Source organism: Trichinella spiralis (genome assembly GCF_000181795.1).
Source record: "Trichinella spiralis strain ISS 195 chromosome Unknown Scfld5, whole genome shotgun sequence".
Classification (NCBI taxonomy): Eukaryota; Metazoa; Nematoda; class Enoplea; order Trichinellida; family Trichinellidae; genus Trichinella; species Trichinella spiralis.
Window position 1 is genome coordinate 5,391,326 of NW_003526944.1, and position 22,647 is coordinate 5,413,972.

Consider the following 22,647-nt stretch of genomic DNA (forward strand, 5'->3'; position numbering starts at 1 on the left):
CCAGGTCGCCATCGCCCCATGTGTGGTTTCCCCTCAGTGGTCTCTCAGCTCCTGCTTCCCAGATTCAGTGTCACATGACCACCCATGCCGTCGTTTATTTGGGCTGGGCTGTCGGCAGGATTCCTGGGACGACTAAGCTCTTCACTACCATCACAGTCACACGTCCCATCCAACGGCACCACCCCATTCCGCTGATGCTCATTCGTCGACCGTCCACAAGCAGTATTGCCCCCTCCTCACTCTTCAAGGGCTCTTCACCGGAGGCGACATGCCAGAGTAGGGGCTTTCGCCGCAGGGGGGCACCGGGATGCGTCAACTGAAATTTGATCCCCTACTGTCTTGCTGACAGACCCCGGCTTGCGGCCCTTCTGTAAAGTGATTACGATCTCAACAACCTGAACATCGATAACCCACAGTAGGAGAGGTAATTTTTGGCATAAAGTGACATGGAGTCGACGTGCTAAAGAGTTCGGTATTGCTGTGAGTGTACCCCTTGCGTGTGTGTTATCGCTTTATATAGTTATTCCCAACTGAATAAAAGTGTTGTTTCGTTAAATAAAAAGATTGGCTTGTTGTTAAAAGGCGAAAACGTTACACTGCTATAAATCAGCGGCTCGTTACGCGGGGGTTTGATCCGCTGCCCCAACGGATCATTAGAGAGCGGCGTGCCCTCGGATCAATGCCGTACAATGGCTAATTGGGTATAGACGTGTCGGGTCATGAGGGTCTGTCGACAGAAGCCACCCGCGGTCCGCGCCGGTGGCTTCGCGTCTTCCTCAGCCGGATCAGCAATGAGCAACGCCGCCGTATAGCAAAGGCTGTTACATCAGGTACAATTCTGCCAGCCGTTCGCTGGTCAAATAATCAACAGTGGACTGTATGACCGGTGCCTGACTTCGATCCTCTCTGGATGAAGTCGTCAGGATGCTCGGGTTGTTCTTCACGATGCGCCACCACGATACGCACGACGGGTACTGCTACAGCTCTCGCTTTCTACACGCACACGTCCCAACTCCTCTTCTTGTTCTCGTTTTCCTGTTGTATCAGCGGCGCTCCACATGGCTCTAGATATAGAGTCCCGGGGTCAGCGGGCCGGCGGGTAGTTCAACAGAACTGCCAATGGGTAACTTGCTCGCCGCGGGGGCACTCGATATCTGAGGCGCCGATCTAAATCACCGTCGGCTTCCAGTAAGCCGCCCGGGTTCAGATCCTTTCATCTTCGATTGGTCCGCAGCGCCGGTGGCCAATTGACGATTCTGTTACGACGGCTGCTCCTACAAGGTCATCGGTTAACCTGCCGCCGGCGTTGATTGCACAAGCAGCCACTGTCCCGCGAACAATGGCTGATCCAGGGCACCGTGTGGGGTCTCATCTGACCCCGATCCCGTGTCGCCAGACGCGGCGATAGCGATCTATCCGACGTTGCGCGTGCATTGTTCTCGCCCAAGTGCGCATTTCATGAGCCCCGGCTCATGGGTGTGTCACCGACGAGGTCGGTGCCGTTACCTCCGGAACAGTTTAAAGTGATTCGTTTTATTTTAAATGTAACGTACTTTCCGTCACATCAAGCGGGTCGGCCTCCGCCTTGCTGTTCTCGACCGGGTCATCACCGTCCGAGTTGACCTTACGGCGCCTGCACTTTTGGAACAAGACATGTGGGGTGATTTATTTATAAAACGAACACCAAACAATCATTTCAGAGGTTTATTACACCGACAACCACCATAATAAATGACAACGCGATCGATCGCTAACCAAAACCGCACATCACCAACGATCAATGATTGCCACGTGCCACCGTACTACAGTACACTTTCAACGATGGTCAGGTCCAAATGTACCTGCAGGGGTAGCCGAGTGCAATGGTTTGGTGCTTACAAGATCAGCTCAGTTTTTCTTCCTCTTCTTCCTTTAACTCTGGAATACAGCAGGCGTCATGGGCTAGCCGGTACTGCCGCATAACCATTTGAAAGATGCGTGGTGGAATGAATATTTCTTTTGAAATTGCAAAATTATTTTATTTGCCTTTGATATATTTACGCTGATTTCATTTTTTAAATGATTCATCGCTTTTTCATAGAATGTTGGAAGTCCTTAATGCATTAAAAGTGGGAATAAAAAAGGTATGGCTGTATTTGTGATATCTTTTACATTTATTTTAATTAAACGTGATTTTTAATTCCGTTCTTAAATAAGAATTTCTTTTACATTACCTTCTTTGTGCATTAATTGTTTGATTTTACTGCTTGAATATCACAAATTTCATACAGTATACGATTGGTTAATTGTAATATTGAGGAGGTGCTAATTTGAGCAGTTATGAACGTTGCTGCCAACTTCTAGTGATATGTGTTTCTTATGTTTTTGATTTATAATTTTTGCAAAACATATTGTTTTGGGAGCTTTTGTATTTAACTGCTGAAACATATATTTTTCCTTGATGTGCCTATTTGTGATCATTTTGCATGTTTGTTGTTTTTATTGATCATTTTCTGTGCTTGCTCTAACTAGCTGTCGGTAATATCAATCTTCGACCGGCAAGTAAATACGCTCTTTTGGCAGTCATTGTTTGCCAAGGCGATTTGTCGCCTTTGGTTCACATTCAGCATTGATTTATTTGTTTGTCACTTCCGCCCGGCGATCCTGTTCTGGACTTTTTGAATAATTGATAAAGGTGAGAAGCTTTATTTTATTGTATTTTATTTCACTTTTTGAATTTTTATTTTGTATTAGTTTGAACGGCTTAGAAAATAAGCTAGGACGGCAGACAGTCGTCGCTTTGTCAAAATAATTGAATTAGGTTTGATCTGTTTAATTAAGTATGGTAATCTTTAATTTTTTGAAGCGTTCAAGCTGTTGATTTGTATATAGATAAAAATTCTTATATTATTATATAAATTATGTTACAGAAAGGTGTTTTTAAGTGCATGGTGAGGTGGTGTTTGAAAAGATGCTTTTTTAATTTCAAAATTTTCCTGACATGTAATGTAATGTCGCTTTTGAAATGATTGGAACGTCAGAACCGACGTATGTCGTGATGCGAGAAAATTTTTTAATCCATCATTGTCTGCATTTTTAATACGCACGAGCGGAAATGCTGCGCATATTTTTCATTTCGCTTTATTGAAAAGCCGGTTGGTTATACTACCTATTTGCCGGAGGAAGTTCCTCTTTTGTGTCTTTTATTTCATGTTGCATGAAAATTGTTTTTTGATTGGTAAAATTGATCGTTTGGGTATTGTTATTAGGAGTGTAATTTTGAATTAAAAAATAGCATTTGATGTGGTAAATATTTTTCTTTCTTTTTTTTGCAAACAATATTTATTCGATGCGGATAATAGCAAGTAGTAGTATGTTTTTTGCGTTTGATGTATAATTTTATTATTGCAAAAATAGATGGATGTATTTGTGTTTGAAAAGGACCCAATTTTAGATTGTCATATATATATATATATATCCTGCAAGAATTAAGTGATTTTAAACAGCAATACGGAGTGTGATTGATCATTTTGTTGACCTATTTTATGCGATGGAGAAATTTACATTAAGCTGTAAATTTTAGTACATAATTTTCATCGCTATAGTGGAAAGTAATTGTCGATAAATTCTGGGTGGGCGAAAACTTTTGCCGAAAATTTGCAGATCTTATGAAGAAACAAGTTTGATGATCTCGTTTTGTTTGAAATAAAATATGATTTATTGAAAACAAAATTTTTTTTCATTTAGTACAAATTGATACTGTTTATGCTTGTATGAATTTCGAATTGCACAATTTCAATTTTGTTGTTGAAAAATGCTTTTTTTTAAATTAAGTGATCATCAATTAAATCACGTATATCAAAATGAATGAAGAATAGTATCAATTGTAAGTTATTTTTATTTTTTAATATATATATATCTTTTTTTTGAAATTAATTATTATCGACAGAGGCATCGTTTTGAAAGCATCAGTTAGTGGACGATTGGAATGCATGAATGGCGATTGTTTCGTATTGATGAATGAACAACTGAGCTGACGATTTACGTTTTTATGCTCTTAAATAATATTCTTCTTATGCTATTCCAATTCGTTTAATTGATTGCCGATGCTTTGGTGAACAGTTTTCAGAGTAGTGGCGTGTGCGGTTGCCTGGCTGTTTGTGTCGTTGAAGTGATGATGTTTTTGTTCTTGTGGTTGCAAAATGCTTTCAGTTGCTTGCTCTTCAACGAGCGAGCAATTTCGTTAGCTGGCTAGCTAGCTAGCTATTATTATGCTTACTAGCCTGCTTGCTTGGTTGGTTGGTTGGTTGGTTGCTTGACGAGAGCGAGAACTTTTCCACATAATAAGTAATAGGTCTCCTTATAATTTCATGCAGTTCATCAGAGATTTTTTGTTCAAAATTTTGCATTTATACAATTATGCAAATGACAAATATTTTTTTGGAAGAAAAAAAATGGTAATTTTCTTCAATTTTTATTATTTTGTGGTGACAAAATTGACACGAGACGATGATGATATTTGTTGACCCAGGCAATGTTTGCTGAGCGACGTTGTTTGTTTGTTTGTTTGTTGTTGTTGTTGTTGTTGTTGTTTAAAATTAGCTTCAGGCTTGGATGGATGGTGATTTTGCAAAGAGGAAGAAAATTATTCTCGTCTGCTTCTTTTAGCTTATCAAAAATTTTGAAGCAGTTGTTGCTTTGATTTTCTCCATTATTCTTGCTAAGGTCAGAAACCACGACAGCTGTGGTGCATGCCAATCGCAGTTTGGCGCTCCCTTTTTGATTCGCTTGCGATTTTAATTAAAAGCGGCTTCTTTTGTTTAAACTCATTTTCAAATTTCTCACATCCAATTTTCATCATTACTATTACACTGCAGTTTGTTGTTTTAATTTTTGAATATAATTTTAGATTTTTTCAATTGAATGTGGCCACCGTATTTCCACTTGGTTGGAAAATCTCCATTTTGGGTAAGCGCAATTGTTGTATTATTTTATTCATTTGAATTTCATTGTAAAATTGCTGTTTTTGTTCGTTGATTCGGAAGAAGAATTTATTTTATTTAAATGAATAAATTAAAATTAAACTGCCCTATTAAAATTTTCATCACCAACGCTTCTTCCATTTTGCAAGTTGAAATAGAAGCTTTGAACTTTTTTTACAAATAAACAAAGTTGAATTTTTATTTTTTGAAAGAAAATAAGAAAAGTGCAATTTTTTACAAGTTAACAGCGATTTGTTTTTGTATTGTAACAAATTGGGTAGATATTATAACAGATGTCTGAATTTGAAGATGTTTCCCACAGTTTTTATAAAGGATACGAATATTAATATTTAAAATCAAGAGGACGAATGTTGCTTCTTGATTGATAAATTCACGTTTATTAATTTTGCTCAGCCTTTATCATTTGTAAACATTAAAAATTGTGAATAGGAAATCCGAACGATTAACTGGAACATTGAACACTAGTATATTATATTATATGGACATTTTCTATTGATAGCTGGTGCAAATATTAGAAGAACAGGCTTGTCGACGTCATTGTTGAACTAAATTGTTTTTCTCAATCAAATCTTGTTCAAATTACGATTTTAATCATTTAAGAAATTCTGTGAAATTTATATGCTATTCATTTGGTAAACTTTGAGAATTTCAACAATGTTTGGCACATTAGTACTAGTCGATATATATATATATATTTGATGCTGTTAATATTATAATTGTAAAAGGACAGTTTTTTTTTCAAGAAAATTTGTACTGTTCTTTTGGTTCTCACAATTTTTATTCTTTCTCCTCGAAAAGACTTTAATCTTTTAATCTTAACTTTCTTTTTAACTGATCATGTTATGCGATTAATGTGCAGACAAAAGAATTTTATTGTACTGGCATTGTTGATTTTGACACTTGAATCATTGAAATGTGTTTGTGAAAATTGAATTTTGTTTGTTCAATAAGAAGCTCGTTTGAACGAGTTTTATTTTACTTTTACATTACGTGGAAGAAATTCAGTTTTTATCATGTGTCATATGAAAAGCATTTTCACCAGCGGATGTGAGCGTAATTTCTAATTTTCTAATTTAATGCTTTTTTATAAGTTCTATGAACTTCATTGTCAATTTGTATACGGTAAGATTAAATGAATAACTGATCGATGAATATTTCTGTTCGGATGAATTTTTTTTAATTTATTGAAGAAGTTCATTCATAGCAGCTTCAATGGAATTTATGCTAAAAGATAATTTATCTTTTTATTCTCATTATGTCAGCCTCTGCGTGTGTGTGTGTGTTGATGTGTAGTGATGAGAATTGAATTGTTCTCTGCACAATTGATGGACATGAAATTTTCATTGATGTTGCATAGTGATAGAATAGCGTGATTATTCTTTGATTTTAGATTTTTAATCCATAGCGGAATCCATGGTATGATGATCTTTTAAATCTGTTAACTGTGGGAAAGATATATATTTTTTTCAGACTGGTCAATTCACTATTGGCCTTTTTCTTCATACATTTATTTTTTTATTTTAATTGATGAATCTGCATGAGCGAGGTCGTCGTTTGTCATTTCTGACCATCTTTGCATCCCTGTCCTCGTCGTCTAGCCTGAGCAAGTCTGATCATTTGTATTTATTTCATTTTCTTGCTCAGTTTTGGTCAAGGCAATCGAACTGCTTTCTGGAAAAATAGATTCACTTACTTTTCTCAGACGCGAGCGTCGTCGTGTGCCCATCATCTTTTGTATCTATTATTATTATTTTCTTTTTTAATTCTACTGATTTGCTGTAGTTGGTATTTTATTTAAATTATGTACAATTCGATATTTCTTTTTTTATAATAGCATGAATTTGCAATGCTATTTGCATTGTTTCGGTTTGGTTTTGTGATTTGTTTATTTTTGAAAATTGCTGTATAATATATATATATATACATGTGTGTGTGTGTGTGTGTGTGTGTGTGGAATATTTGGTTGTTTTCTTAGGATTCTGTGCGGCGAGTATGATGCACGTCGCATCGCAGTCGCCATTGATTCACTACGCATCTGCAGAAGGGAAAGAATCAGTGGGACGAAAGGTGGAGGAGAAGAAAGATGGGTCTGAAGCGTTTTCGAGTGTTGTGAAGAAGCAGAAGGGGGCGGAGACGGTGACAATGGCCGAACAGACCGCTTGCAGAAGAACCCCTCGTTTCGAGTCGTTTGTGATGACCGGTGACAAGATACTTTGCCTCACCCCGAAAATATCCGAGAGCTATGCCAAGCTGAAACGATTGGAATTGCCGGAACACATGGAAATTGCTACATCCGGTGTGGCCACGATGCCGCAGTCGTTTCAACTGGTCGAACCTTCTACCTCTGGTTCGTCGGCTGAGCCGGATTCATTGAACGAATCTGGTCAGAAAATCTCGTCCATGGTTGTTGCAGGTAATGCATTGCATCAGGAGGAGGAGAATTTTACCCCAACAAGTGGCAACAACAAACAAATCGTCGACGGGCATGTCGCTGCTGCTGCAATTGGAGACAAAGAAAAATATGATAATTTTAATTCTGTTTCGGACAGCGATACTGACAGTGATGGTGATGGTGATGATGACGATGATGATCGTGCGTGCAAGGTGCAAGGTAATTTTGGAGTTGAAAATGTTGAACAAGTGGAACAAGAAGAAGAGGAAGAAAAAGTGCCAATCATCAAAGCGTCGGATACAAAGGATGTAGACGAATTGATAATAGCCGAAGCGTCGTCGATTGCCAACGTTGAACAATCACCGCCGTGCAGCAGCAGATACGACGGTATGAAAAATGGTTCCACAACGTTGGACAAGTTGGCTCAGTTGACCAGACTGCACGACAGCGACGATGCATGCAGCTTGAACAGTACAGTATTACGAGCCGGCGGTTTGGAAACCGCCCGTCGTTTGGCCAGACGCTTGTACCAGTTGGATGGTTTCAAACCATCCGACGTTTATGCGCACATTTCAAAAAGGTAATAATAATAATAATAAAACAATTTTTGTTCTGATGCAATTATGTTTATATGATATAATTTGCCAGAATATATATAAATATGGCATGTACTTGAGTAGCGAATTTGTTATTAAAGTAATTGATTTTGAGTTTTTTTTCCATTTTAAACAAATCGAAGTGAAATTTACATTCATATTTCAATTCCGTGAATTCATATCGCTTATGAATTTTATAAATATTGGAAATGTGCATGGATAAGATTGTTTCATTAATAATAATTTTTTTTCTTATAATTCTTTGCATTATCGGCTGTTGTTCGAAACATTGTCTTAGTTGGAGAGGGGTAGGACGGCGCTGGGGGTATACTGCTTGTTATCTTTGGAAATTTGTGATCACGGTGTAAAACACGTGGACAGCTGCCGATTGTGTACTGCATGTTAGATGTTCCAGTGGTTAGTTTCCTCTTTGATGATATTTCGAACATTTGTTCCAACCATGTGCATGTTGGTGTTGTTAATTTTGATTGATTAATTAGAATTAAATTATAACACTGGAATGACCAAAACATCTGTGTTAGTATTGCTTTTCGATGTAAAAAAATTTCATGTAAAAAATGAGTTTTGAAGAAGAATAAAAAAATTTCAAGGCTGGATAAATAGCATTGTGTTGGATTTTTTCTACTTTTTTTTATTCTATCATAATTTAATCATATTGAAGGTGGAAAATTTGAAAATATATGGATAATTCATGGAAAATTAACTGAATTATAAATTTTTCCAATAGAACTTGCATGTGTAAAAATTTTATTGCTCTCTACTGGTGCTTACATTTTTTCCTTGTGTTGTTCATTTGTTGGAATACAGAATATGTTCTTTCAAATGAAAAAGTACTTTTATTATTAAAATCGATAATATTATTAAAAAAGCAGTTTATTAATTTGATTTCTTGAAGTGATATTATCAGTAATATAGTAGTAGAGTATTGGTGTAATTTCAAAATGGAGTAAATGTGGAAAAGGAAATTTTGAATAATTTGAAGAAATGAAAAGTTTATTTAAAAAAATTATCATTCATTTTTTTCTGTTGCCCTTTCAGTGATGACTTTTCCATGCTGGTTAGTCAAGAGTACATGAAGATGTTCAATTTTTCTGGTTTTCGTATTGATGCTGCTTTACGTTGCTTTCTTACGTATGTGCTATTGTCGCCTGATCAAATGGTCTTATCTGATTGTGTACCGCTGGCTCTGTTTTCCCAACGTTACCACAAATGTAACCCATGTTTGTTCAACTCTGAAGGTAAGTTTTGTGTTTTAAAAAATAATAAATAAATTATTGGACATAAATTTTGTTTTTGAATTTCAGATGAAATTTTAAGCTTAGTTTGTTCTCTTCTTGCTCTGGATTTGAAATTGCACGCAGGCAATGTAAGAATGATGATAGTAGATGTAGAGTTCAATAATGGAGACAATTTGAAAAATTGATAACTCATTTTCTTAGTCTAAATCTTGCCGAATCACGTGCCATGATTTTATTGAAAGCACCTCACAGGCCGGTTATGTCTATTCCAGAGATTTATTGAAAAAGTTGTACAGTTCATTGAAAAGAAATCCGCTCCGAGATTTTGCGTACGTGTATTTATTTTATTTCATGATTCGTGATATTAATAATAATGTATTTTTAGCCAAGTTGAAAATGGTGAACGGTGTTCCGGTTATGGAAACTCAATTTTACGTCCCAACCCACGAATGGTGATGAATCAATAGTTATTATTGTTGGTGATGTGATTTTTAACAGTTTTTATCGTTTGCAATTCTCAGATGCCAGATTCAGATTCTCAGGTTGAATATAAAAAAGGTTGGGTAATGCGAAAATGCGTTGTCGACAAAGGAGGCAAAAAAGGTAAATTTCATTTAAACAGTCCAAGCAAGAGTTGTCAGTCATGCAAATTTACGTTCCAGTTCCATTCGGTCGTCGAACTTGGAGAATGTTTTACGCAATTTTGAAAGGTACCATACTGTACTTGCAAAAAGTGAGAGGAAAAAATTGTTTTTTTTCTTGCTTTTTTTAATTGAATTCCTCTTTATTTTTAATGTATGATTAAGGATGAAGGCAGTGCAAAAAGTGGCGCTTACATAACGTACCGCAATGCTATTGGCTTGCACCATTCATTTGCCGAACGTGCTGTGGACTATACGAAAAAGCAGCATGTATTTAAGCTGCAAACATACACATACGCCGAATATTTGTTTCAGACCAGGTGATAATTTGTAATTTCAATGAACGATGGTGGATATGTGGTCTTTATTTTTTTTTGCTGTTTAATCCAGTGATCCGAACGAAGTGGCATCGTGGATTCACGCCATCAATTTTATTGCCGCCTGCTTTTCGGCTCCCAAACCGATCGTTGTTGACGAATCGGTCAGCAATTGGTCATTGTTCGGCCGACCGGCCATGTCGACGACCATGTCGACCAAATTGTCCATGACTGACCAGTTGAAAGCGCACGGTGATCGGGTTATGGAAATTGAACGTCTTCTGGAAGCCCACCGAGATCATCCTCCTTGCCGCAATTGCAAGCCGAATCTTTTGTTGGAATTTGCTGAAAAGGAAGTGAATCTGTTGTATGAGGTATGCATGAATTTAAATGAATCTCAATGATTTAGTGATCGATCTGTATTGTTCGATATTAATTTTTCCAGTTGAAGCGTTACAAAAAATATGTAGAAATGTTGCAAGATAAAGTGGACGAATATGCTTCAGAAGAGGAGAACATGTGCGAGTCGGCTTATGTTTATTCGGTGCCAACGATCGCTTCACCGGGGGGTCGAAGTGGTCAAAGCGATAGACTTAGCTATTGTGCCGCCATAGATAATTGCATGTCTGCCGACATTGCTTAGTGATTGAACAAAATAATTCTATTTTTCTGCATCGAAACCCAGTTTTAGCTCTGCCAAAAGTTATGTGTTTGCAATGAGATTAATTTCAAATTTTTATTAAATTTACTTTTTTCGCAAATTGTTGGCAATATTTCTATTATTCGACTTGTTTTGTCGATGATGATTTTCAACGGGCTTCTGGGTTTTGTTTTTTTTCTCTATAATTATTTTTTATCCATTCATCTTCTTCAAAACGGTGTTCTTCTGTATGCTCATATCTACGTTGAAAAACTAAAATATGATGAATACGTTTGTTGTTTAGCCATGTTTGTTTTTTGAAAAATTAATAAAAGGAAATATGAAAATACATTTGTGCCTAATTAAAATAATTGTCGTTGTTAAATTTAAAAATCCATTTCTAGCCCAATTTGCAACTAACTACTTGTAAAAATAATCATTAATGAGCTGTGTTGAAGCTCTTCGGCTTCATGTAAATTTATGCTGCACACTTTTCTTTTTAAAATCAATACACTATTTCAACAACATACGTATATCTCTTAAATTGTTTGCAATTTGAAATATTAACAACAATAATTTCCATTTTTTATTTTATGAGCAATTGATTTGATTTAATTCAAAAATTAGCTTAAAGGATGTTTATAAAATTCACTGATTTATGCATTTCTGTTCGACAAGTCAATAATTTTCTGATTGGAATGGGAAAAACAGACCAATTGTTTAAATACCGCTGATTTTATTTCTTATTTAACTTTTTCAAATGTCAATGAATATATGTTATGCTGCTTCTTCTTCATCGCGAAACTTTCTTGTGTGCTGTTGTCTATACCCCCTTCCCCCCTCTTGCTTCTTCAAGACAGTGACGTTTACTTTCACTTTTCCACTGATCAATAAGTGGAATGATGCATCATCAAAGAAATCACAATATTCTTGTCAAAGTTATGAAGTAACAGTAAGCGAGGAAGTAAGTAATTGGAGAAGCGGAAAATTTTGCTTAACTGGTATAATGAAATTTGATTTCTGAAGCGGAAAGCATAGTGGCTGACGGACGCATGATAATCCCAAAACTGTCTCGTGCAGTTGGAAATGCACTTTGCTGTTGCAAGCTGAAATTTGAAAATTTCTGTATTCTAGATTATAGATATTAAAGATGAAGAAAGAAATTTTGCTTTCTATTTAATGAATCAGACAATTCTCATCTCTTCTTCCCCCTCCTCCGTTACCCAGTCCAAACACATAAGCGAGATCATTTTGATTGTACAAGCCAATGCGGCATTTCTTGCCTTCTTGCTCGACTGGTTCATCTTTTCCATTTTCCACAAGCATACATACCGCAAATTGGACGTCTGTGCTATTACAAGTAAGATTTTAACAAAAAGAAAAAATATACAGTCTACTTTTGCTATGTTGCTCGTTGGAGATTATTATTATTTAAGCAAAAAAGAATTTTCTTCTTTCCCTATGTACATACATATAATCTGTGCTTTTTTTTGTTAAAAATTTTCTCCGTCCCACAAAGCTTGCTCACTGTAAGCAGGAATTTGTTCTTGTTGCAGATTTTGCAATTGGTAACATGCTATGCGCTGTTGGCACGTTTTTGTCGACTTGTCATCGATTTTACGTCATTAAACACTTTTTCAATGTAGAAATATGGAAATGCATATTTTTGTTCATCTATTTTCCGGTGATTCAATTCGGTCGCGATTCCGCAGCCTTGTCGTTGCTTTTCTGTGCTTTCGAACGTCTGGCATTTTTCACCCACCCAAAGTTGCATCGTCGTATGGTCGAACAGTTGGCATCGAATTCGATATTATTATTAGGCACCACTGCTGTTGCAGTGTTGGATTTGGTGGCCATTTCCATCGTCGCTAGTCCTCGATTCGACCAACCAATAGCAGCTTTTTGTTTACGCAGCGAAGTGATATCACAACAGTACATGAAAATCTATTCGATAATTCGAATCGCACTTGGGGTTTTCGAAGCTCTACAGTATGGTATTTCATTTTTTGCTCTGATACACAACAGTCGTGTGCTCAGCGCCACCTGCCTGAATGTGATGCGACGCCAACGAGACCGCTACACGTTGCGCTGTTTGATGATGGTTTTCGCGTGCAGTTTTGCAACGCAAATTATTCCCTGGACGGTCAGCTTGAATTTGACGCAAAATTCTTGGCACGTTTCAGCATTCTTCAAATTGCTCGCAAAACTCGAAACGTGCATTCTACCACTGCCACCGTTGCTTTTCTTGCTGGTGCATCCTGATCTACGTCACGATGCTCGTCGAGTGTTGGCTAAAAAGAGCTGCTTCAATTGCAAAAGCAAAATCGAAAAACAACATGCCGTATACATTGGATCCGTCCTCTGATGCGACTTTATTTGTCTTTATTATCATATAATTTAATATTAATAATAATATCAATAATCGAATCAAAAAATCCCAATTTAAACTATTTCACATCAATATATTATTATTTGTCAAGGGAACTGCAAAATTTTCTGCTTCAGTTACCGTATATACTGAAAATAAAACAAAAGTAACAAAAAATACGATAATAAGGACAATACAAAATGTATTGGAATAGTGTTTGCGTGTTCTTTCTTGTTGCTTAGAATAAATTTTACCTATTCTGCATTTTGTTGCATTTCCTACTTGTATATTCTGCACAAAGGTAAAAAACATGACTAATGGTGATAGTGAAGGGATCCATCCGCGTTTCGACATCTATCCTCAAATATGTCTTCAGATGTAATGCATGAACGGCTCTGTAATTTATAGAGTTATTGACAAAAATCCCGTTCCCCATCGTCAGTATTGAAGCCATAATAAAAACAACAGTCCTTTTGTCTCCCTTCAGGGAATTTTGCTCCAAAATGGTGGAACGATATTTCGTGGAACAAAACTGAAAACACTCTTTTAGAGCTATATGCATAGAATTAAGTCAAATAAAACAATTTCTGATTTTTCTGTGACGCTGCAATCGATCAAGCATATTCTGAGATTCGACGACGCTTCTTGATAATTTTATTATCAAAACCGCATTATCGATGTTCAAAAATATCAGTATCTGCTTAGCATTCCAGCACGTCATTAACAGTCGTAATGACATCAGGATCAGTGATCTCCGAGCCCGGACTCGACCAAGCTCAGGAACCCAAGAAAGAACCTCTGTAAAGAGCGGGTCGTCTCTGGATAGTCTTAGTTAAGTAAACAGGCCGCTGACATCCTGTTTATATATACAATTCCATATTAGTCATGTTTTTGACTTCTGTGCAGGATATACTATGTTTGTTGTTTTTGTAAGTTGCTAATTACACATCACTAAAGTTTTTCGTTTTTATTCAAACAAAATACTCGTGTACAGCATAGCAACTTCTCATATATGACAATTACTTAATAGTGCATCTGCTCGTCCGCATACTGCAGTAAAATGCTGATACAGTGTGTTTGTGGCTTTTCGTAATTTCTGAAACGTTTGATTATTAACATATACAAATATTAATAATAAAACGGCTAACCTGGCTGTTTAGAAATCGGCAGTTTCCACTTCAGTTTCAAGCTGCTTTATTAAATGTTGAAATTTCTGATGATTAAGTTTCCTGAAACGAACAATTCTGTTCTATCCCACTGATGATAAAGTGTGGCAAAATTTTACTCTTTCTCGAAATGAAGCAAAGCTATGAAAGCAAACGTTGTGAAAAAAAAGGTACCAATTGTTAATCTTCTTTTCCATAAATCTCTTTCGCTCATCTCTTTTACAGGATTGATTTTGTTTAGGTCCGTTAATGCAGGATGCTTGTTAAAAATGTCATAAACAGAAGACGTAGAATAGCTGAAGCGATATAAGAAAATGCAGCATATAAATATAAAAATAAAATTTTCACCTTTTTCCCTTAGAATCAACAGCTGGAAGCGTTTGATTTAAACTAAAATCATATGTATTCTTTGATTCTGCTTTCCCAAGAACTGAGTATGCTTCGGCAATACGTTTAAAATGGTTACCAGAAGGCTGGTCAATTTTATTCAAATCTGGGTGATACTAAATAAAAATAGTTTATTTTTTGCTTTCCCAAATAAAATTATGATGCGGACGTTTGAATTGAATAAATTAACAATAATAATGCTGCAGATGCCAAAAACATACAGATATACAGAAAAATATGCTTTCTCTTTATACTTATCAGCACGGATACACACTTGTTTGGATAACGAAAAATATGCCTCCTTGATTTCTTGCATCGATGCATCTTTAGATACTCCCAAAACATCATAATATGTTTCCGTCGTAGAGCTATAAAAATCAAGAACATATGAACAATTCTTACTATTTTAAAAAATATTACACGTAACATGATCTACTTTTACTTTCACCTTCAGCGTATAGAAGCAAAGTGATTAAGACGAACACTTAAATAATAATTTAATGAAAAAAATGAATATTCAAGAAAATATATAAAATAAAAATATATAAAAATATATAAACATATTATTATTATTATATCACTAAAATAGTTCCAATTAGTTTACAACTGGGCTTACAAATAAGCATAAACTCCATACCCTTTTATGGAAGCAAAACATCGATAAGTCAACAGAAATTTTGAAGAATTTTGTAGAAAAACTGAACAAATGCACATCAAACAAAATGAAAAAAATCAGCAGAATTTTCTTTTATCTCTTCGCACTTTGATTTATAATACATGCATACTGTATTTAAAGTAATGCAAGTCCTACTAGACAAATCAAGTTGCAGTCATATTTTGTAAAATAAACAAATTGCAAAGAAAATATGTAATAATGACATGTTCATATACAAAAATAAATTTTAAATAATATTGCTTTTTATAATTCAAAAAATTTAATTTTTGAAAAATTTTGCAATGCGACCGTGCAATTCATTAGCGAATAGAAAAAAACTAACCGACGAGAAAATTCACAAGCTAAATGCGCCATTTGATTCCTCAATGCTGAGTTCTACTTTCGTCTCAAAATCTGCGAAGAGGCTATATCATCATTCTTCTGTGTGGCATTTTCTGTTTTCTGTCATACTCTGCTGATACTGACAGCGCATGCCATATTCTAGACACTTCTATACACATTCAAAAGATAATATTTTGCAATTATAATTATAGCGTGATATTAAATGAATACTTGCCTAAGGGGTGGTTTTACTCGGTCCCGCTTTTCTCTCATTGGTCTTTGCACACGCTATTTTATTAGACCGTCAAATCTTTGTCGTATTGGTTTTCATTTTATTTGGCCGTGAAGTCTTTGTCATATTGGTTTTCCTTGTCTAATTGCTCAGTGAAGTCTTTGTCGCATTGGTTTTTTTTGTCTAATTGCTCATTGATTCAAACTCTTCAGTTGTGATTAAGATTTGACGGTCCAATAAAATAGCGTGGGTAATGACCAATGAGAGAAAAGCGGGACCGAGTAGTACCAAACCGATTTATCGTTTTTACGTAAAAATATGGTCGAATTACCGCCAGATCTCAATCTTACAAGCTCTAAGAATTTATTCAGAAGGAAAACGAATTCAGCGATGAGTTTTAGCCAAGGACGCTACACGTGTACTATTCATTTGACGTATAACAAGTCCAACGGCATTATATTTCATTATTTTTCGGAAAATCCAAATCACCTAATATTTCTGCATCGATTGCGATTTTTGATATTCAAAAATTGAATAAATTAAGAGAAATTCAATTGTTGCAAATTAATATTATTAATGATATGCTATGTAATCAGGGAAAATAGAACAGTCATACTGAGCTATAAAATAACATTTGAATAAAATGTATTTATCCATTGTCACGTTACAAATCTCATAATATAGTCAAAATATGGCCAAATATGGAGACAACAATGTTTCCCTTTTGTGCAGATTTTTCTTCGTATAACTTTTTTCTAAATTTAAAACTGTACATTAGTCTGAAACGCCTATATAAATTTTGTATTCAAACATTTTAACATTGTAGTTTTAACATTTCACACTTATTTTCATAAAAAAGTTTCATCAAAAATAAAGCTGTGCTTTTTATGATATTAATCATTTCAAATATAAAGGGCATTTAAATAAAAGTTTAATAAAATTGTAAAAAATGGGTGAAAAATGAAAAATTAAATGAAAATAATAATTCGAACTCTTAATTATAAATGTAAAAATTGTTTTATTGGAATCAGCGCTGGCGACGTCCGTTACATCAGAAGCGAAGTGGATAAAGCAGAACAAAAAAATACTCATGCAACTACTTGAATTCTGGAAGTAGAGTTCAAATGCAGCCTCCCTACGCATTACAACTTTTCAAACAGAATACATATAATAAATAGCAAAAATCACATATTAATTATAAAATGGAATGTACCTATTTTGATGCTGCAGATAAACTTAAATATCCATAGAAAAATTAATTCTTTCATAGATATTTCTTTTTTAATATATTGTATTCAAACAAATTTATTAAAAATCAATGATAAAAGCAAGAACAATAATATTTTGTTCTAATTATAAATATGAAAATTATTTCATAAAATTCGGCAGTGGAAACGTCCGCTTGTTCGTATTCCACTGATGGTTGATATAGTGGTTTGTGCACTCTTACAAAGTGAACAAACTGGCTGGCACTCCAGAATTAGCATATGATGGAATGAATACTCTTTTTATTGATTTATGTGGCAAGTAGTAGCCATATGAAGCATTCTCTGACTTTATTTACGGCCCTCAGTAACTAATAAAGTCCGTTTTAATTGCTGAAAACTATTCTCATTTTTCTAATTGTTACATTTTTTCAAAATGCTGTATTTTAATTTTGCAAATAATAATCTTTTAATTAAGAAGCAATTAAAGTGATTCAATTTAAGCGGGATGGTTCTAGATAAATTTTACTTGGTAATTTGAGTGCTAAGATATTGGAATGGTGTTTCCATTATTTTTTCCGCAATTTCTCGAACGTTAAACACTAAAACACGGTACGGATATGTTTGCAATAGTTGTATGATCCTTTCTGATAGATTCAAGTGATTTTTGTAAGGAAAAAATGTTCTCTAAAAATATTGAAATTTTGTGGGATTTTCTGTTTTGTGAAAAGCTGCGAAAAGCCTTTTCAGCCGAAGCAAAGCCCATGCAGAACATTATCCAAAACTGCTTTTTATTAATAAAGTTTGCTCTTCTGTTCCAATGCTCATCATTTATATCAAAGGAAAAAAAAGATAATGTTGTAACTTCTTGTTGACTTTTACATACACGCTTTATTCATTTAATATAAATCTGTTATGATTTACTTCATTCAACACCTTTTAATGATATGAAATCAATGCCAAGATCCCAATCATCTAGTGACAATGTCTTTCGATCAAAATGCGATCACTCCCCGTTTTTACAACTTTTCAAATAGAATTCATCCAAAAAATAGCAAAGAAAATCATATACATAAATAATGAAATATTTTTATTTTCATGTTGCGAGTAAATTTAAATTTTCATTATCAAATTAATTTTTTGATACGTGATTTCTTCTTTCATATGTTTCTAATAATTATCAACAGTAAATATCATGAGCAATAATATTTTGCTTTAATTGTGAATATGAAAATTATTTCACTCCACTTGGCAGTGGAAACGTCCGCATGTTCGTATTCCACTGGTGGTTGATTTGATGGTTGGTGCACTCTTACAAGGTGTACTGAACGTTGCAGCGAGCATGTTTATGAATTGCCATCGATGCATATCTTCCGAATTTTTGAAAGCAGTTGAATGTCTCTCGCTTGAAAATCGAGGGATATTTCCTGCCACATTTCATGCAGATGCCTCACTCCTATTTTATCACCTTGATCAAATTTTTTTTAATTTTGCATCAACAAGGAGATTAGGTAAATTACATTTTTATGGGCTGGTAAATTTTCTTTGTCAAAAGGAGAAGCCAGAGTTTTTAGATTTTTGTGAAAAGCTTTTCGATATAAATTCCATTTATGTGGGACATTTTTGAATTTTCAAATCTGAAATTCAGACATTCGAGGGCGTGTTTTGTCTGGGTCATTTTGTTGTTGTGGCGTTCAGCGAGACAGCGCTTTTAAATTGTCCTCATTGGGTGAATTTAATAATGCTTCTCAATTCTTCTTTCAAAGCATTTGAAATTATTCTATTCCAATAATGCGATGCATACGCCGGATTATCCGTTCATTGCACGTGAATTTTTATTGTTTATATTGCATCAGCATTCCATTGGAATTCATAGTCAAAAATAATTTCCAATGCTATTTTCTAGCGCTCCATTATGCAAATAAGGGTCGATTGAAAATTGCCTTATCATCATTAATGGTGCGCAGGTATGTTCGATTTAGGTGGCAACTGGTAGCGTCGTAAAAAGTTCTCTGAATTTATTCACTGCGTTTAGTAACTAATGAACTCGGTATTTTTATTGTTGAAAATAATACATTTTTGAGAAAGCTACTGGAAACTCTCTATACATAATCTTTATGCTAACGTTCATTAAGACAAGCAGAACAAGTGAAGACAAGAAGAATATGCGGTTCCGCCGTGGGTCCCCCATTCTGTAAGTCTGGGCTTGGGATACTTCAAAAGAGTGATGTTATCCCATAGTTTAATTTAGTTAACGACAAACCTGCATAACTGAGTTTTGAATTATTGCAGTACTTGGTCATTCACGCAGCAAAATTTATGTATCCAACTTTTCATTTTCGTTCATTTTCTAATTTTTGATTTCCTTTTTTCACATTTTACATTTAGTTTTGTTTTCAATACTTTCCAAAGTAGATTCTTTTCATTTTTATTTTTCAAACCCATTCATTCAAACTTGACTTGTTCCAATCTATGTTGAGCAACACTGAGGGCTTGTCTGCTATATTAGGTCCCAAAAGGTGCATATAAATGGGTAGCAATTTATTCAGCTAACACCTATTTTGCAACATCCCAAATGGAAAATGCAGAACAGCTAATATCATAAATTAATAATAAAAGGCAATCGTTTTATTTTTATGAAACGTACGAATTTAAATTATATTAAAATTCATTTTTTGGCAAATATTTGTTTATCAAAAATAATCTTTACTTCATTTGATTGTTTTTCTTTTGTTTCAGTGTTTTAAGAAAACTGTCATTCATAAATTGAAAGAATTTATAGGAATCACAGTCTTAAATTGTTCAAAATGCTAGAATGGTCAACATCCATTCATTTGATTTATTTCTTTCGTTACATCATCCACATCATTACGTTGCTATTTTATGTTTGCATATGTGCATCATCAATTAGAAACTGTGCAAAACTTTACCACAGTAATTATTACATTATTTGTAAACAATAAATATCATTGAATTGCTGAAAAAAAGTCAAATTAGATTATGTATTATGCATATATTAAAAGTTCAGGCTTGTGGTGAGCTATAGCTGCAAAGCAAACGAACATCAACTTCTTTACCAGAATTTTTATGCAAATTTTTGATCGTCGACTGGACGTTAGTTTAATAATCATAATCATCAGAAACTTTTCAATTATATGCAGTTGAAGGTTGAAATTATTAACATTTCAATTTTTTCATTTTCTGCAGTTATCCTGGTGTAACTGTAGAATACGTTCAATTTTTCAATGTACACTTTACACTTGCAAATGGCGTTGAATTTCCATGTGAACTAAACTGATCTAGCATCACCAAGCCGAGTGATTTCTATTATGCATGTAAGAAAAATCATTGTTTTCTATACCATAAATTATTAAACTTTATTATCACTTAATATTAGAGAATTTTTTTCCGGATAATTTTGTTTGTCAGAATGCGCAGCCATATACTTTTTATTTTTTGCAGTAAATTTTATTTATGTAGGTCATTTTTGAAATTTCGAATCCCAAGTTAAGACATGCGGAGGCGTGTTTTGGCTAAGGCAATGTTTTTGTTATGGCGTTTTTTTGTCAGATAGTTTATATTTTGACGTAATTTCAAATTTCAAGGTCATTTTTGAATTTTCAAATAACTGTCATTCGTATAATTTGACATTTTATTTGAATTCTTTCCCCAAAGCATCACTTTTTCTGACCTTTTGACAGTCAGCATATAATATTAAATGAGCATGCATTTTATTTCTTATATTCACATTATTTCTAGTATTTAGAATATGCTTGGTAATAAAGATCAAATGATAGTTTCTGTAATAAGAAGTATTTATATGTTCGGCAAAGCTACAATTAAATTTTCTTTTCAAACAGAATGCATTAGTTAAGTAAATAAACGCAATGAAAACTATGTACTAGCCACATTTATCAGCAGAAATGAATAAAATAAAAATTTGCATGCGACGTCGTTCGCTTTATTGACATATTGGAAATAATCTTAGTTTGAGGCCGTCCGTGGATACAAGCACTGCGTTTGGATTGGAAAATTAACTGAAGACCAATATCAAATGCCAAATACTAGATTTGATTTTTATTCATTATTATTTTTTGGAATAATTTCTGAAAAATAATATTTCAATGAACATCCAAACAGTATGAACATCAACAATGAGAAGATGATGCATTTTGCGGTAAGTAGCAGTTTTTCATTTTTAAGTCGTAATCACTTAACAGTGCAATTCAGAATCGATATCGCGCATAATTTCTCAATATATTCTCTCTGAATTCTCAGCTTGAGATGATATGTGACTTAATAAACGCAAAATTTCCGTACAATTAAATTTGATTAAAACAACGTGTACTCATTGATTATCTATTATTGAAATATGTTCTTTTGAAAATCACCATTGCAGTAGCTAACACACACTTTCAATTGACCATAAGCAAGCTTTTGCCCAAAAATTGTTCACTTAAAATTAGCTTCATTTTAGCTACTGGGTTTTCCGATTTAAGAAAATTTTCAGACATACGTAGGTGTGTTTTGTCTAAGTCAATTTTGTTTTGTTATTTCGTTTTTTGTCAGATAGTTGATATTTTGACTGAAATGTAAATGTCAAGGTCATTTTTGAATTTTCAAGTAGTCGTTTTCTTTATTGGTAGAATTTTACAGTGCATTTCTTCCGTTCATATTGTAACGCAACTTAGGTTAGATTTGATCTTCAGCCAAAAGTTCTAACGCACGAAAAACCGGTTTCTAACGCTGCATTATGCAAATAACTATCGCTATAACGCTGCCTTATCATCAGTAAGGTTGCGTTTGTTTGTTTAATTTACGTGGTAATTGGTAGCATCGCTGAACGTTCTTTGAGTTCATTAAAGCGTTAAGTAGCTGCTGAGATCCGTTTCAGAATTTCTGACAGGTATTCCACTTTTCTGCATGTTATTTTTTTAAAACTTTGTATACTTATTTTGGAAACAATTACTTTTTAATTAGATAGCACTTAATTATTATATTTGTTGTAATCTCTATTTTGTGGTAAAGTGAGAACACTTTTGATTTAATATCATTATTACAGGTTTAAAGAATGGAGCAAAGAAAATGTGAAAACACGGACGACATGAAGCAGAACAAGAGAAGAGAAGAGGTAAATGCGATTTCTTGTGGATCTGTAAAGCAAGGCTAAGGATACTTCGTAAGGGTGATGTTAATCCTTAATTTAAGGAAATTATCCAAGTTTGTAATATGTAATATATGAGTAAGGTATTCTCAGAGTAAAACTGTACTTTTCGTTTTTCATATTAAGATTAGATATGACTTCATCTTTAGAAAGATTGAATATCAATAGACTTTATTTCCCTTTAAATTATTTTTTCAATTCACAGCATCAGAGCCATTTGGTAAATTACATCTTTTGTTCGTAACTTTGTTTGTCAGCATACGCAGCGAGTGTGCCTTTATATTTTTAGTGAAAACATTTT

General features: G+C 34.3%; 5 protein-coding genes across 5 annotated transcripts; 4 read left to right on the plus strand and 1 right to left on the minus strand.

Annotated features, from left to right (window-relative positions):
- The first annotated feature begins 74 nt into the window (after positions 1-74).
- Tsp_09318 (hypothetical protein) lies at positions 75-883 on the plus strand. The gene is made up of 2 exons (XM_003375692.1): positions 75-276; positions 708-883. The coding sequence occupies exons 1-2, from the start codon at positions 75-77 to the stop codon at positions 881-883; spliced, it is 378 nt and encodes a 125-aa protein (XP_003375740.1).
- A 27-nt stretch (positions 884-910) lies between these two features.
- Positions 911-1,408, plus strand: Tsp_09319 (conserved hypothetical protein). The gene is made up of 2 exons (XM_003375693.1): positions 911-1,123; positions 1,235-1,408. The coding sequence occupies exons 1-2, from the start codon at positions 911-913 to the stop codon at positions 1,406-1,408; spliced, it is 387 nt and encodes a 128-aa protein (XP_003375741.1).
- A 5,566-nt stretch (positions 1,409-6,974) lies between these two features.
- On the plus strand, positions 6,975-10,830 carry Tsp_09320 (putative PH domain protein). Its single transcript, XM_003375694.1, has 8 exons — positions 6,975-7,395; positions 7,606-7,906; positions 9,030-9,229; positions 9,728-9,832; positions 9,892-9,962; positions 10,036-10,190; positions 10,261-10,561; positions 10,633-10,830. Exons 1-8 carry the CDS (start codon positions 6,975-6,977, stop codon positions 10,828-10,830), a joined length of 1,752 nt encoding a protein of 583 aa, XP_003375742.1.
- Positions 10,831-11,587: 757 nt separating this feature from the next.
- Tsp_09321 (hypothetical protein) lies at positions 11,588-13,192 on the plus strand. Its single transcript, XM_003375695.1, has 3 exons — positions 11,588-11,791; positions 11,962-12,187; positions 12,384-13,192. The coding sequence occupies exons 1-3, from the start codon at positions 11,588-11,590 to the stop codon at positions 13,190-13,192; spliced, it is 1,239 nt and encodes a 412-aa protein (XP_003375743.1).
- Positions 13,193-14,476: 1,284 nt separating this feature from the next.
- Tsp_09322 (putative DnaJ domain protein) lies at positions 14,477-15,778 on the minus strand. Its single transcript, XM_003375696.1, has 4 exons — positions 15,747-15,778; positions 15,023-15,116; positions 14,710-14,864; positions 14,477-14,657 (listed from the first exon to the last, which is right to left on the minus strand). The coding sequence occupies exons 1-4, from the start codon at positions 15,776-15,778 to the stop codon at positions 14,477-14,479; spliced, it is 462 nt and encodes a 153-aa protein (XP_003375744.1).
- Between the last annotated feature and the right edge of the window lie 6,869 nt (positions 15,779-22,647).